The 16,886-nt window shown below is 43.4% G+C and overlaps 1 protein-coding gene across 1 annotated transcript in view; it reads left to right on the top strand.

Moving 5' to 3' along the window:
- Window positions 1-16,886, top strand: part of LOC307167525 (alpha-2-macroglobulin-like) — a 40,073-nt gene that overhangs the window by 20,769 nt on the left and 2,418 nt on the right. Inside the window, exons 16-29 of the mRNA XM_079886691.1 lie at window positions 1,058-1,136; window positions 1,541-1,682; window positions 1,895-2,120; window positions 2,191-2,317; window positions 2,772-2,893; window positions 2,973-3,024; window positions 5,026-5,109; window positions 5,196-5,372; window positions 5,484-5,559; window positions 5,693-5,849; window positions 5,992-6,066; window positions 7,481-7,643; window positions 16,343-16,536; window positions 16,620-16,832. Coding sequence (XP_079742817.1) covers window positions 1,058-1,136; window positions 1,541-1,682; window positions 1,895-2,120; window positions 2,191-2,317; window positions 2,772-2,893; window positions 2,973-3,024; window positions 5,026-5,109; window positions 5,196-5,372; window positions 5,484-5,559; window positions 5,693-5,849; window positions 5,992-6,066; window positions 7,481-7,643; window positions 16,343-16,536; window positions 16,620-16,832 — 1,887 coding nt within the window. The remainder of the gene's footprint in view (window positions 1-1,057; window positions 1,137-1,540; window positions 1,683-1,894; window positions 2,121-2,190; window positions 2,318-2,771; window positions 2,894-2,972; window positions 3,025-5,025; window positions 5,110-5,195; window positions 5,373-5,483; window positions 5,560-5,692; window positions 5,850-5,991; window positions 6,067-7,480; window positions 7,644-16,342; window positions 16,537-16,619; window positions 16,833-16,886) is intronic.

Consider the following 16,886-nt stretch of genomic DNA (forward strand, 5'->3'; position numbering starts at 1 on the left):
AATGCAATACTGATGAGTTGTGTGTGTTTAAAGTAGTTGTTTTTTACTATATTAATAGTGTGTCATGAGTTTAATATGCCTGAGCACATGGTTAGCATGAGTGTTTCGCGATTAGCGCGATAGCCCGCTATTCATTATAAATGGTCATTATGTCAATGTTATTTGAGTGTATGAGAGTACATGATGTTGTTTCCGTTTTATTCTGTTTGTTAAAAGCATGAGATTATAGTGTTATTACCAGCTGTAAATGCCACACGTCATTTTGGGGCTAGAGCATGAGAACTGTACCCTGGGAAAACCCAGACAACTTCCGGCAGTTTGGCAAAGAGCTCATTCAAGCCCATTTCTAATCCGTCGAAATCGCGGCACCAATCAGAAACATTGAGGCGAGCTTTACACAATGACGATCGCTCTCATTGGTTTTAGTTCTATCCAATTGCTCCCAGAGGCATTAGAGCGACGTCCGTTGGTGAAGCGCACACAACTTTTAAATGCCTTATTATATTCAAATTGCAAACACATGAGGACAGTCTCCATGAAGGACCCACTGGCAGATGAACGTGCTACAGCTACTACATTTCTCTCCGAAACGGTAGGAAATTAAATTAGATTTATAGAGGATTTTAACTGTAACAAGATGATTGACAGGGCAGTTTACGTGACAGGATGCACGCGACAGATCCGTGCGATGAACATGATGAAGTAGTATGTCCCAAAGCTTGCCTACTTTTTTGCTACACATTCAAAAGTAAATACCTTTTCTTCACAAAAAGAGTACATACTTTTAAAGTATGTTTTTAGAACTGTACAGAGAGAGTGTTAAATAGCTTGTTGATCATATTTTTCTTATTCCTTCTAGTGTGATGGAATGTTTAAAGTCACTTATTTCTACAACGAGTCATTACTGTGAAAAAATGTTGAGAATGTAATGTTTTTGAGCTTTTGTTATATGCATATTCTCTTATCATTCATTCTGAGTAAATACACCAACAAAGAAGCCATCACTGCAGCGCTCTCTTTTATTTCATTTTTCTTTAATCCTTATACTTCTTTTCAGGAGTACTACACCATGTGGAAGAAAGTGGGATTGAAGATGGCATCAAATTTTTATGTGCGACTCCATGAGTGTATTAAAGGTAGGTACATGTACTGTTATTACAGTCCAAGCTGTAATGTTTTAATATATTGGTGCTCGTTATTAAATATATATATATAAAAAAATCTAATATATTGAATTTGTGAAATTGTGAAACTCACACAATTCCACAATTATTGAGATGTGTTAGGGGGGTTAGTGAACTTTAAATCAGTGTTAATATTGGTAAGATAAACTCATCTATAAAACTATATAACTTTTGCAGCCTTAAAATATTAAAACTAAATAAACTGAAACGTTTAATATATGTGAAAATATGTGTATTAAAATAATGATCTGCTTTCCATTTTATATTTACTTATGACTGGATATAGAATAGATCATTTTGACGTATACTCTTCACATACATATCACTTAAAACTACAAAATATCACTTTTTTTCAGTTTATGTCCGTGAATGGCAACAGCCTCATCCAGATTATTTAATAGATGGTACATTTGAAACTGATTCAACACCTGATTCTCCAGCAGTGACGATTCGAACTGTCTTTCCAGAAACGTGGCTCTGGGAACTTGCTGAAGTGGGGTATTTAAAGCATAATCAGTACATTTAACATCATATCTTATATTTAATACATCATCTCCTCCCCTTTTGCCCACAGGACAGAAAATACCTTGCTTGCTTTGCAGATTCTTAATCCAGTTTTTTCATCATCTGTGTGCTGAATGTTGTCATTTATTACAGGAAAAATGGCTGAGTCCGAATCAAATATGCCTATTGTTGTAATTCCTCCACAGGGACTCTGGATCAGCTCAGGTTCCTGTCACGGTTCCTGACACCATCACCTCTTGGGAGACGGAGGCCTTCTGCCTGTCCTCTGAAGGTCTGGGTCTGGCTCCTCCTGCTCAGCTGACAGTTTTCCAGCCCTTCTTCCTAGAGCTCTCTCTGCCTTACTCCATCATCCGCGGGGAGATCTTTGAGCTGAAGGCCACTGTCTTCAACTATCTGTCCAAGTGCATCATGGTGAGATTTCAGACGCAGTCTAATCAAATCATATCAAATATGCCACTAATCATGTGTGTTTGATTGACAGGTTAAAGTGACTCCAGCTCCTTCCTCAGACTACACTCTCAAAGCCTCCTCTGATGATCAGTATTCATCCTGTCTATGTGCTAATGGAAGAAAAACCTTTAAATGGATCCTCACTCCCTCTGTTCTTGGTGAGTTTTCCAGTCCGCCTTTTCATTACAGATTTGCACAAAACTTTTGGGATGTTTTTGAAATGTCGATTAAAAACTATTGCAAAATGATGGCGTTTCCATTAACCGATGTTATGCGACTAAAACGTTATTTTTCCCTCTAACGATAAGTCATTCCAAACATCATTGCAATGGATGTTGGTAGTTTTTATGCTCGCATGAGGTGGTTTTTCAGGCTGTTCGAAAAAGGAATATTTTGCTAAATATTTCGCTCCTAAGTAAAGGCACTTTCCTTGCCATTAATGCTTGGATAACACGTCTACGTCTCCTTCAATTAAAAATAATGACTAGTGCGGTGGCTGCGATATACGTAAACCTACCAACATCCATCGCCATAATTTTGGCTGACAATTTGAAGGGTAATGGAAACGCGTCTGTTTCTCAGTTGTATATTCACGTATGTCTCGTGTTGTAGGAGTCTTGAATATTACAGTCAGTGCAGAGGCAGAGGCGTCCCAGACTGTGTGTGACAATGAGATTGTGAGCGTCCCGGAGAGAGGACGCATTGACACGGTCACACGAAGTCTGCTCGTACAGGTCAGCACACGTCATCATTTACTCATGATCTTAATGCTGCTTATGTATGATGTGTTGATGTGATTGATTTCTGCTGCAGGCGGAAGGAACTGAAAAGACAGAGACTCACAGCTGGTTACTGTGTCCAAAGGGTTAGTCTGCAGATATTTCATATGTTTTGGTGTACAAGCGCTGATAATGCTGCAACCCTCTTTGTCTTCTAAACACAAACTCCAACTTCATGAAAATAAGTACACATTGCATAGAGGACATTTTGAGGACACACCAAATTTGAAGACCAATAGAGGGAGCTAAAATATATATACAGTGCCCTCCACAATTATTGGCACCCCTGGTAAATATGATCAAAAATGGCTGTAAAAAATAAATCTGCATCGTTTATCCTTTTGATCTTTCATTCAAAAAATGTGCAAAATTCTAACCTTTCATTGAAGTAAAAGAATTGAAAGTGGGGGGTAAACCACATTATGAAATAAATGTTTTTCTCCAAAACACGTTGGCCACAATTATTGGCACCCCTAGAATTTTTTACGAGTAAAATATCTCTGAAGTATATTCCCATTAATATTTACCTTTTTTAGCACACCAGGGTGACTAGGAACATGAAACTGTCCAGCTATGACTTCGTGTTTCACAGGAGTTTAAATATGAGGAAACACAAAGGCCAAATCCCCTTAATCATCCATCACAATGAGTAAAACCAAAGAATATAGTTCTGATGCGTAGCAAAAGATTGTTGACCATCACAAAATAGAAAGTGGCTGTAAGAAAATAGCTAAAGAATTGAAAATCCCCATTTTGACCATCAGGGCAATAATTAAGAAGTTCCAATCAACTAAAGATGTTACGAATCTGCCAGGAAGAGGACGTCTGTCTATACTGTCTTAATGGACGATGAGGAGGAAAGTTTGAGTGGCCAAAGACTCTTCAAGGATCACAGATGGAGAATTGCAGAGATTAGTTGAGTCTTGGGGTCAGAAAGCCTAAAAAAAAAACTAAAAAAACCCTACATCCCCGTTTGGGAGGGTTTCAAGAAAAATCCTCCTCGCTCCTCCAGAAACAAACTCCAGCAAATTTAATTGTCAGACACGACTGGAACTTCAAACGGCACAGGGTTCTGTGGTCAGATGAGACTAAAAAAATAGCTTTTTGGCAGCAAACACACTAGATGGGTTTGGTGAACACAAGGATAAAAAGTACCCCATGTGTACAATTTAATATACCGTTGGATCTTTAATGTTGTGGGCATATTTTTCTGCTGGAGGTCCTGGACTTCTTGTTCAGATACATGGCATCGTGGATTCTATCAAATATCAACAGATAAAAAAATCAAAACCTGATGCCTTCTGCTAGAAATCTTATAATGGGCCGTGGTTGGATCTTCCATCAGGACAACGATCCAAAACAAACATCAAAATCAACACAAAAATTTGTTGCGGAGCACAAAATGAAGCTTCTGCCATGACCGTCCCAGTTCCCTGACCTGATGAGTGGGCTGAACTAAAGAGAAGAAACACCAACATGGATCTGGGAATCTGAAGGATCTGAAGAGATTCTGTATGGAGGAATGGTCTCTGATCTCTTGTCAGGTGTTCTCCAAACTCATCCGGCATTATAGGAGAAGACTCAGAGCTGGTATCTTGTCAAAAGGAGATTGCAAAAAGTATTTAATAAAAGGGTGCCAATAATTGTGGCCAACGTGTTTTGGAGAAAAACATTTATTTCATAATGTGATTTCCCCCCCACATTCAATTCTTTTACTTCAATGAAAGGTTAGAATTTTGCAAATTTTTGGAATGAAAGATAAAAAGGATAAACGATGCAGATTTATTTTTTACAGCCAGTTTTGATCATATTTACCAGGGGTGCCAATAATTGTGGAGGGCATATGTATCGGACATTTTAATTGAGAAAGTTGAAATTTGTCAGCCTTTCATGACAACTGTAGTTTAGTTGTTCAGCTGTGCCAAATTTTGAAATTGTGGCTATTTTCTCCCCTTTTCTAAAGTGCTTGAATCACAATAATTCCTGTTTGTGATTATATTATTATTATTGGGTCTTCAGGTGGTATTATAATGTTTATAGCGTTACTCTGCTGATCACTGATGTGTTTCTGTCTGTCTGGTTCATAGGTGACAGTCTCTCAGAGGAAGTGGCTCTGACTCTTCCTAAAGATGTGATAGAGGGATCAGCCAGATCCTCTTTTTCAGTCATTGGTAACATTTACAAACATGAGCAGAAATGAGGAGATTGGCTTTAGACTTATAAAATGTAGTGAGTGTCATTTGTGTATGGTTTACAGGCGACATATTGGGTCGTGCACTGAGGAACCTTCATGGATTATTACGGATGCCGTACGGCTGTGGAGAGCAAAACATGGCTCTTCTTTCTCCCAATATTTACATTCTGGAGTATCTGGAGAACACGGAGCAGCTCACCTCGGCCATCCGAGAGAGAGCCACAGGCTTCCTGCAGAGCGGTGAGAGACAAAATCATGTCAAGAAAATACTGAGACGGTTTGATACCAAATTATACATTATTCAACACTCAAACAAACTGTTGAAGTGTTAACCATTATCACACTAAACAGGATACCAGAGACAAATGAACTACAAGCATTCGGATGGATCATACAGCACATTTGGTTATGGTGATGGGAATACATGGTAAATATATTTTCACTATTACTTTTGTTTAACAGAAATAATATCAAGGTAATCTACAAAAATAAACCCAATAAACACATTTAAAAATTTGTCTCAGTTCAAATGACTTTAATTATATCTCCCACACCATCAGGTTGACTGCCTTTGTGCTGAGGTCCTTTGGCAAAGCTCAGAAATACATATTTATTGATCCAAAAATTATTCAGAGTGCAAAGAATTGGTTAATAAGCAGACGGGATTCAGACGGCTTTTTTATCCAACAGGGAACACTGTTCAACAACAGAATGAAGGTCTGTCATCTTCTATCTATCTCTCTATCTATCGTCTTTATTCAGACTTTCTCAAGCCAACATCACAGTTTGTCTAGATGAACTTTCCTTCAGTGGTTTGAGTGTGTTGATTTATTTATCTTTTATTTCTAATAAATTCTAGGGTGGGGTGAATGATGATGTGACCATGACTGCCTACATTACTGCATCATTGCTTGAACTGGAAACTCCAGTCACAGTAAGTTCATCTGTAGGAAACATGGTACACTGTTAAAATTGTAATCAGTTGACTTAAAGGAGCAGTTCACTTTAAAATGACAATTACCCCATGATTTACACACCTTCAAGGTATCCTAGGTGTATATGACTTTCTTCTTTCAGACAAATACAATCTGAGTTATATTAATAAACATTCTGACGCTTCCGAGCTTTATATTGGCAGTTTGCCAGATTGCAACTCTCAGTTTGAAGCTCAAAAAAGTGCATCCATCATAAACGAACTCCACACTGCTCTGGGGGGTTAATAAAGACCTTCTGTGGAGCACTTTTTTGATGAATAGATGAGCTTCTTTGTACTTCAAACTGATAGATGCAATGATGCAATCCACTGCCATTATAAAGCTCAGAAGCATCAGGGTGTTTATTAATATAACTTCGATTGCATTCGTCATATGCACCTAGGATAACTTGAGGGTGAGTAAATCATGGGGTCATTTTCATTTTAACTTTAACTTAAAAAAATTTGAGGAAACCTGTTGCCTCAAAATTAAGCAAGTATTAAACTTATGCTTAATCAAAAAAATTTAATAATGTGGAATTGTCAAGTTCACATAACTCTATAGTAAGCTCATTTACTGTAGATTTAAAGATCATTGGTTTCCCCATTATGGTTGAATCACGGAAGCTACACCAGTTACCTTTGCCAAGAGATCTCAATTTATTATGTATCATGTGTCAGACAGAGAGAAACAGGCATATAAGAATAAGGCTACATGAGAGGTCTTCATTCCAGATTTCTCTGTTCCCCATTTCTTTATCTTCTCATCCCATCATGCTAGATGTAAATGGTTTCTCTGGCTTAATGTTTCTCTGCCCTCATGCCTCTGTTTCTCTGTTTCTCATGCCTCTGTTTCTCTGAGGTGGTACAGTAAGGTTGAGTTTATATACATTACAGAGCAGCTTCCTTTTATGGTAACAAACTATGTTGCTTGAGCTTTAAAAATGGAACGTATATGTCATGCGAACACATGGCAAAATTCACTTCCATATTAAGAACTATCTTTGTTGTTTACATCTGCATCAGTTGCAACATGTTACATTGTACACACCCTCTACAAAATATAGCTCATCCACCTGTCTCATGTGACATGATCTTCACATGGTTCCATGCTATCTAAAGTCTCCTCATGCACTCAACACAGGCATGAATCTCTGGCTTGACAACATACATTATGAAATTATGAATAAAGAAAAATAATACAAATACATAACATTAAACAGTAAATTTTTAGTCTTCATTTACTTCATAATTTTGAGGCAACAGGTTTTCTAAAAAAATTTAAGTGAACTGAACACCTTTTACAGTGTAAAAACTCATCGAAAAATGACACTCACAGCGTTTATTCCTACTGTATGTGTTTTTTTTTCCACAGGATCCTGTCGTCAGTAAAGGTTTGTCATGCTTGAGGTCCGTCATTGAGGATGTCAAAAACACTTACACCACTGCCCTGCTCGCCTACACTTTCAGTCTGGCTAGAGACACGGACACTCGACAGCAGCTTTTCAAGAAACTGGAAGATGTTGCTATTTCAGATGGTAAGAGGTTTGTTTCTGATGACTTTCTGTTGTCTTTTATGACCGTACTATTGTTTTTAGTAACACTTTAGAAAACTGTCCCATCATTAATGAATAACTACGCAGGAACAAATGAGTTACACACTATTAACATTCTTTTAACTAATATTAACTAACAAGAAAATATGATTAACATATTAGTAAGTAATAGGGCTCAGTTGAATGTGGTAGTTCTCTATTCGCTAATCAGTAACTACTATTTATTTCATACCTCCCACTAAGAACTACTGTATACAGGTTCATAATTAACATGAATATTGCATAATTTATAATATAAGGTAACAGTAATCCACTAGTAATGACTCGAGTGTTACTACATCCTTCTAAAGGAACTACTAATAATTTGAATCAATATTCTAAAGTGAGAAAAGCATGATAACTCTCTAGTAATTATGAAGTAACTGTACGCTTTTAAGATTATTGTACGATTTTGGATTTGGTAACACTTTAGTCATTACTAGTGTGTTCCCATGATCTTCAGTTTAGAATACTGATCCAAATTATTAGTAGTTCCTTTAGAAGGATGTAGTAACACTTGAGTCATTACTATTGAATTACCATAACCATATATTATAAATTATGGATTATTAACATTAATTATGAACCTGTATACAGTAGTTCTTTGTAGTCCTATGTGAGTTATGAAAAAGTATTAGTTACTGATTAGCTAATAGTGAACTACCACATTCAACTATTTTTTAATAATTAATTAATCAGAGTTTCTTGTTAGTTAAGTATGGGATAATGTACATCCAGCTGCTTGTTCTCTCAGAATAAACCCGACAGGGTGATCAGGAATGAGCCAGAAGGCGTTTATTCTGAGATAACAACCGGCTGGATGTGCATTATGCCGCTTATTACACGACTACTTGCCACATAAGTAAATAATAAGACACGAAATATTGATCTAATTCGAAATATTTAACTAGCTCTTTAAATGCAAAGGTGCCGTGGTGAGAGCTATTGCTAGTGCGACAAGTTCAAACTAGACGGACAATTAAGAGATACGGTATACAGTCATACTACTTATTACACAGCATTTCACCACAGAAATAATTATGGGGATAAGAGATATTGATATGAGATTAAGCTGTTTTAAAATCGTACTTGTTTGTTGTCTAATAATCCAACAGTGTACAAAAAAACTATAGCAAATTGGCAGCATCTGCGTTTTAATGAAACAAGAGAGAGCGAGTCCACGAGACTGGATGGCATAATTAAATAACCGTACACAAAATATTGATTCGACTGAGTTTTAATATTTTATTAGCTCACCAAAAGCAAAACTTTCCGGGAGCGTTTTCCGACGCTCTTACGTCGCATCATTACATATTTGCGCGCGCCATCTGCTCCGCAGATTTATCTGCCTTCAGAACGAAGCGGTCACGTTTGCCCTTCGCTCGTGATTTTTCTGAGCTCGAAAAATATGACTTCTGGATTATTCTCGCCGCTTCTGCGACTGTTCAAGCGGAACTCTGTTTCTCCTTACTGTGAAGTTGCCATGGAATACCGACGCTGTACTCCGCCATGTGATCGTTACATCGCTAACGACGACCCACGCAGTAAGTGATGTTTATGTTTGGGCTTTTCACATGCGCGCGATGTAGTCATATGATCGTCTAAATGCAATTCTGTGAAAATGTTTTGCTCAAAACCCTCAAATCGCGGTTAAAACGCGTTTTTAGAGAGGGAATCATTCGTCTCCCCCTTTCGCGCTCCCGAGGCATCTCGAGGATCCGTGACTTGGGGTTCGGATGTAGAGCTTGAGGATGTGGAGTTCGAGCAGACGAGCCCCGCTCTTTCTCTCCCTCCCTCCCTCCCCTCGGCACGTGCGAGGCATGCCAGTCGAATTTTCGCACGATTATTTGCGCCCCAGCCCGAGAGCACGCGACGCGGTCTCTTTCGGGCTGGAGGATGTACTTTTACCGAGGCTTCCGACTCCAAGGATTTCGGCCGGGCCTACTCTCGCCGACTAGGTTATCCCGCCGAGCGGCCTACGCGGGGCTCGTTGACGTACTTTCACGCGCTACGGAGAAGCTCGCTATTGATTGGCCAGCAAATGTGACTAGTCCAGTGTTTTCTGCAGCCAAAAAAGCCGGTTCCATTGCCCGCTTGCCTGCACACAAATGCCGTTTTCGCGGCTACCCAGATAAATCCCCAAGAGAGTGTATTTTCTGGTGTCCCGGCCACGGCCGATGGTGTTTTATGTGTTAAAAAAAAATAAAAAAAACAGTGCCCATTCCTACACACAAGCACTGCCCGTCTACACAGGGCTCGCACACTTAAAATCGACTCAGATCGATTGCGCATTAAACGTGGTAAATGTGCCCACTACCCACTGCCCACAAACACTACGTTCTGCATGTCTCAAGTTTTCTATAAAAACGGAACCAACGTGCATTTGCTTCACTCAAGCAGACAATGTTTTCAGTGTGGTAAATGTGCCCGCTATCCCGCGCCCACATCCACACACAGACATGACAGTTCCTATGGGACTCGCCCAGCCCTCCCCCTCTCGGTTGACCGCCGCAGAGGAGTCAAGCACGGGCAATCTGCCCGCTGTTATCAGCGCGCCCCCTGCCGCAAATGTCATGAGCGCGCTTATGTAAAAAAAAATAAAAAAAATATATATATAGGCCTCAACGGAGAAAGCTGCCATTTTCAGTGATCTGCATCACGAGATTTTCAGATCCTGGAAGCAGCCTTTCTCTGCGCGCCTCACTAATGCAGCAGCTTGAGGAGACTTTAGCCGACCATCTTGCTCCGTCGTCTGCGCCGTCCTGGAAGTCACGCCCCTTCCTCCCCTCTAAAGCATGTAGGACTACTTCCTCTCATTGGGAAATCCTACATGGCGGCTGGGCAGGCAGGCATAAATCGCACAGTTCGGTTCGGCTACACTCTTCAGTTTTGCCGCAATCCCCCCAGTTTCAACGGGGTCTTTGGACCTCCGCCGACTGAACTTCGCCCTTACAAAGGGAAATTCAAGATGTTGACGCTGAAAGCTATCATATCTCAGATTCGGCCAGGGGATTGGTTCGTGACAGTAGACCTAGGATGCTTACTTTCACATCCAGGTTGTACAGCGACACAGGCAGTTCCTCAGGTTCGCCTTTGGAGAAAGAGCGTTCCAGTATAGGGTCCTTCCCTTCGGCCTCGCTCTAGCCCCGAGGACATTCACGAAGTGTATGGATGCAGCTCTGGCCCCATTGCGGCTTCAGGGCATCTGTAATTACCTGGACGATTGGCTCTTTTAGCCCAATCCAGGGAGCTAGTGACCCACCACAGAGACATCGTTCTGAGTCATATCCAGTCTCTCGGTTTGAGGTTGAACTCGAAGAAGAGTGTTCTTGCTCTGGCTCAAAGCACCGTTTTCTTGGGGGTGAACATGGATTCCGTTCTCATGCAGGCCCGCTTGGCTCCTGCACGGATTTCCAGTCTGACGACATGCTTGGCCCGTTTTTCGCTAGGCCATCATGTGTCTGTGGGCACTTGCCGCAGGATGCTGGGCCTAATGGCCGCGGCCTCCTCCGTGCTACCGCTGGGCCTGCTCCACATGAGACCCTTCATGTGGTGGATGAAGCTCTCAGGGGTTCGGCCCTCCGGGCCAACCCTTCGCCTACTGAAGGTATCGCGCAGTTGCTTTCGAGCCCTGTCAGTTTGGCGGGACCTTCTTTTTCTTCGGAAAGGGGTCAGCATGGGTGCGGTATTTCATCGCCAGATGATTCCGACGGATGCCTCTCTCACCGGCTGGGGAGCAGTTTTCGAGGGCAGACCAGCATGTGGGGTCTGGACTGGTGAGACTCTCTCTTGGCACATAAACTGCCTGGAGTTAAGAGCCGTTTTTCTGGCTCTGCATCATTTTCTCCCTCTTCTGGAGGGACACCATGTAATTGTCAGAACAGACAACATGGCAGTGGTGTCTCATGTGAACCGGCAGGGGGGTTCTCGGTCGCGCACCCTAGACAGGCATGCGCGTCACCTTCTCCTGTGGTCTCAGAGTAGATTCCTATCTCTAAGAGCAGTTCATGTCCCAGGGGTTCTGAACCTCGCAGCAGATTTTCTGTGGAGGCAGAAACTCTGATCGGGAGAATGGATATTGAACCGCCAGATGGTGGCCCTGATCTGGGAGGTTTTCGGAGAAGCGGAAGTGGACCTCTTTGCATCTCAAGAGTCGTCCCAATGCCCGTTTTGGTTCTCCCTGAGTCCCCCGGCTCCATTAGGGATAGATGCGTTCGCTCACCCTTGGCCAACGCAGAAACTCTATGCCTTCCCGTCCATCAAACTGATCCAGGTGGTCTTGGCCAGAGTGAGAGAGAGCGGAGTCCGCCTCCTCCTGGTAGCTCCGTTCTGGCCGTCTCAGCCATGGTTTTCGGAGCTAATTCCTCTGCTGGAATCTTCCCCCTGGAAGATCCCGGTCAGGGAAGACCTGCTGTCCCAGCTGCAGGGCGGGATATGGCATCCTCACCCAGACATGTGGAAGCTGTATGTTTGGCCGATCAGAGGCCGTTAGCATTAAGTTCTGATCTCCCAACTGACGTTCAGGAGACCATTGAGAGTGCTAGAGCCCCTTCTACAAGGAGGCTATATTCTTCCAAATGGAAGGTTTTTGAGACATGGTGCTTAGCACATGATAGGAGCCCAGTTAACTGCCCTGTTGGTTCAGTACTGGAGTTCCTGCAGGAGAAGTTTGCTTCTGGAGCAGCTGCTACCACTCTCAGAGTTTATGTCGCAGCTATTGCAGCACATAGGGAATCGGACGAGATTCCCCTGGAGAAACTAAGGTTAGTTTAGGCCTTCATGCGTGGGGTTAAGCGCCTGAAACCGGCCCGCTCCCCTAGAGTTCCCCTAATGGGACCTTTCTGTTGTCCTAGAGGGTTTGACGAAGGCCCCCTTTGAGCCCTTGGAGTCAGCTCTGGAGTGGATTCTAACTCTCAAGGTTTCTCTTTTGTTGGCTTTGTCCTCATTAAAGCGGGTAGGAGACTTACAAGCTCTTTCTGTTAGCGAGTCTTGCTTGGACTTTGCTCCTGGCTTGGTCAAGGTTTCCTTGAGGCCGAGACCAGGGTATGTTCCCAAAGTTCTTTCCACAACTTTCCGCTCGCAGGTGGTTAACCTTAACACTTTCCACCCTCCTCCATTTTCTTCTGAGGAAGATAGGAAGCTTAACTTGCTCTGCCCAGTTCGTTCTCTTAAGATATATGTAGACCGCTCAGGCGGTTGGAGGAAATCTAACCAGCTTCTGGTTTGCTTCGGTGCTGGCCGCCGTGGGCTTGCTGCATCAAAGCAGAGGATTTCCCAATGGGTCACAGAAGCTATCTCGTTGGCTTACGAGGTGCGTGGCTTGCCTTCACCTCTTAGCATTAGAGCACATTCCACCAGAAGTGTGGCATCTTCTCAAGCAATTTTTAGAGGAGCACTTTTGGAGGACATTTGTGTTGCGGCAGGCTGGTCCTCTCCGCACCCTTTTGTAAGGTTCTATAATTTGGATCTTGACATGACCCCGGGTTCCCAGGTTCTTTCTGTTTGAACTCATCTTGGTCGTTGTCTCATTTATGTACCAGTCATGGAAAGCGCTCTAGCTTGGCGAGTTTGGTAGTCCGTTCCCACTGTGCTATCCGCAGCGTTGAGTGAACCTATGAAAGAGAACGTCTCTGGTTACTTACGTAACCTATGTTCTCTGAATAGGGAACGAGACGCTGCGTTAGCTGGCAAGCTCCCCGCGCTGCTGACGGTTTTCTTTTCGGCAGAGAAATCTGAGGAGCAGATGGCGCGCGCAAATATGTAATGATGCGACGTAAGCGCGTCGGGGCGGAGCCAGATTGCGCGGGCGCCATCAGCCAATGAATTGGCGTGATTCTATAGGGCTTCAGGCAATCGGCACATTCAGAGAATATCCCACTGCGCTATCCGCAGCGTCTCGTTCCCTATTCAGAGAACATAGGTTACGTAAGTAACCAGAGACGTTTTCAGTGGTTGTTGTCGAGCAATAACACACCACTGGATGGTGCTATTGACCAATCAGACTCAAGTATTCCACAGATATAATAAAAGTAGTAACTAGAATGTTAACTAGATGTACCGCATCGCAGTACAAAATATGACCGCCGCTCAGGCCTGCACTGGCTTTCCACAAAAATAAATGACGTGGAGTAATTTGGCTGTATTGCGTGTTTATGTATATACCTAAAAAAAGTAGTAGTATGTGCATGTCTGTCTGTGTGTGTGTGTGTGTGTGTGTGTGTGTATGTGTGTGTGTTTGTGTATGTGTGTGTCTGTGTGTGTGTGTGTGTGTGTGTCTGTGCGTGTATGTATGTGTGCGTACATGTGTGCGCGTGTGTGTTTGTGTGTGTGTGTCTGTGCATGTGGATTTGTATGTGTGTGTATGGGTGTGTGTCTGTGCGTGTGGATGTCAGTGTGTGTGCATGCTTGCGTTTGTTTGTATTCCTGCATGTGTGTGTGTGACAGTATCATCCTAAACCAGCAACCCTTTCGCTCAACAGCACCATCTACAGGCCGATGAGTGTACAGTCACTAAATGTGCACATAAATGAATTTATTTTATACCCCCCCATGGATGAAATTCTACGAAACTTAGCAGAGGATACCCCCAGAGGATGTCAAGTTAATCATACACATGAAATATGGTGCAGTTCTGAACATCTCCACTGAAGATAGGGGCGATTAAAGCAGAATAATATTGCATTTTCATTTTTTATGGGAGGGGCGCAAATCACAAATGAGTGATTATGGGCTAGGTTGATGTGGGGCCTTAAGAGCAACATACCATAAAAATTTCTTCATCCTCGGTGCCACGGTTCAGGTAGTTATTTAGGAAAAACTGCAATTTTTGGGGTTTGGGGGGGCCCAGCGCGGGGGGGGGGGGAGTGGCCCCCGGGGACCAAACGAAATTTTTCCGTAGAAGTCTAGTGGGGCTACATGCCCACCAAATTTCATGTTCCCCGGTGTTTCGGTGTCCCTGGTATCGTTGACGAAAAAATTACGGGGGCCCCAGCGCAGGGGGGAAGTGGCCCCCGGGGACCAAATGAAATTTTTCCGTAAAAGTCTAGTAGACCAACATACCATAAAAATTTCTTCATCCTCGGTGCCACGGTTCAGGTAGTTATTTAGGAAAAACTGCATTTTTTTGGGTTTGGGGGGGCCCAGCGCGGGGGAGGGAGTGACCTCCGGGGACCAAACGAAATTTTTCCGTAGAAGTCTAGTGGGGCTACATGCCCACCAAATTTCATGTTCCCCGGTGCTTCGGTGTCCCTGGTATCGTTGACGAAAAATTTACGGGGGCCCCAGCGCGGGGGGGGGAGTGGCCCCCGGGGACCAAACGAAATTTTTCCGTAAAAGTCTAGTAGACCAACATACCATAAAAATTTCTTCATCCTCGGTGCCACGGTTCAGGTAGTTATTTAGGAAAAACTGAATTTTTTTGGGTTTGGGGGGGCCCAGCGCGGGGGGGGAGTGGCCCCCAGGGACCAAAAGAAATTTTTCCGTAGAAGTCTAGTGGGGCTACATGCCCACCAAATTTCATGTTCCCCGGTGTTTCGGTGTCCCTGGTATCGTTGACGAAAAATTTACGGGGGCCCCAGCGTGGGGGGGGAAGTGGCCCCCGGGGACCAAACGAAATTTTTCCGTAAAAGTCTAGTAGACCAACATACCATAAAAATTTCTTCATCCTCGGTGCCACGGTTCAGGTAGTTATTTAGGAAAAACTGCATTTTTTGGGTTTGGGGGGGCCCAGCGCGGGGGGGGGAGTGGCCCCCGGGGACCAAACGAAATTTTTCCTTAGAAGTCTAGTGGGGCTACATGCCCACCAAATTTCATGTTCCCCGGTGCTTCGGTGTCCCTGGTATCGTTGACGAAAAATTTACGGGGGCCCCAGAGCGGCTGGGGGAGTGGCCACCGGGGACCAAATGAAATTTTTCCGTAAAAGTCTAGTAGACCAACATACCATAAAAATTTCTTCATCCTCGGTGCCACGGTTCAGGTAGTTATTTAGGAAAAACTGCATTTTTTGGGGTTTGGGGGGGCCCAGCGCGGGGGGGGAGTGGCCCCCAGGGACCAAACGAAATTTTTCCTTAGAAGTCTAGTGGGGCTACATGCCCACCAAATTTCATGTTCCCCGGTGCTTCGGTGTCCCTGGTATCGTTGACGAAAAATTTACGGGGGCCCCAGCGCGGGGGGGAAGTGGCCCCCGGGGACCAAACGAAATTTTTCCGTAAAAGTCTAGTAGACCAACATACCATAAAAATTTCTTCATCCTCGGTGCCACGGTTCAGGTAGTTATTTAGGAAAAACTGCATTTTTTTGGGTTTGGGGGGGCCCAGCGCGGGGGGGGAGTGGCCCCCGGGGACCAAACGAAATTTTTCCTTAGAAGTCTAGTGGGGCTACATGCCCACCAAATTTCATGTTCCCCGGTGCTTCGGTGTCCCTGGTATCGTTGACGAAAAATTCAGTAAGGTGACGGGAAAAAAAAAAAAAAAATACTTTGACAATCCCTATATGACCGCTTTCGCTAGCTACGCTAGCGGCGGTCATAATAATGTGTTACTCATTTGTTTCTGGGTAATTATTCATTAATGATGGAACAGTTTTTTACCTTTTTTTGTTTTAATCATGCTCCTTGAGTCACGCGTGTGTCTTTTGTCCTTAAGGCTCTTTTCTCCACTGGTCTCAGTCTGGCTCTGCTGATGACTCTGATTCTCTGGCAGTGGAGATCAGCTCATATGTGCTGCTTGCTGTTCTCACTGCAGATTCAGTCACTAGAGCTGATCTGGGCTATGCTAACAGGATTGTTAGTTGGCTTGTCAAACAGCAGAATGCTTATGGAGGATTCTCCTCCACACAGGTTACTCAAACCTCTTCAATCAAACACATTATTACTGGTGTGAATGAGTAAAAGTGGCATTACTGAACACCTTTATTTCCCAGGACACAGTGGTGGCTCTTCAGGCTCTGTCTTTGTACGCCACCAAAGTGTTCAGCTCTGACGGCTCCAGCACAGTGACGGTACGGTCAGCAGGAGACACTCTCCACTTTAATGTCAATCAGGACAACAAGTTACTGTACCAGGAGAAGCAGCTGCAGAAACTTCCAGCCACATACAGCATTGAAGTGAAGGGCTCAACCTGTGTGTCTGTGCAGGTCTGTAGTGCGTTCAGCTTCATTTACTCACACTCACTTTCTCTCTTGGCATTT

This window comes from Squalius cephalus (genome assembly GCF_949319135.1).
Source record: "Squalius cephalus genome assembly, chromosome: 11".
Classification (NCBI taxonomy): Eukaryota; Metazoa; Chordata; class Actinopteri; order Cypriniformes; family Leuciscidae; genus Squalius; species Squalius cephalus.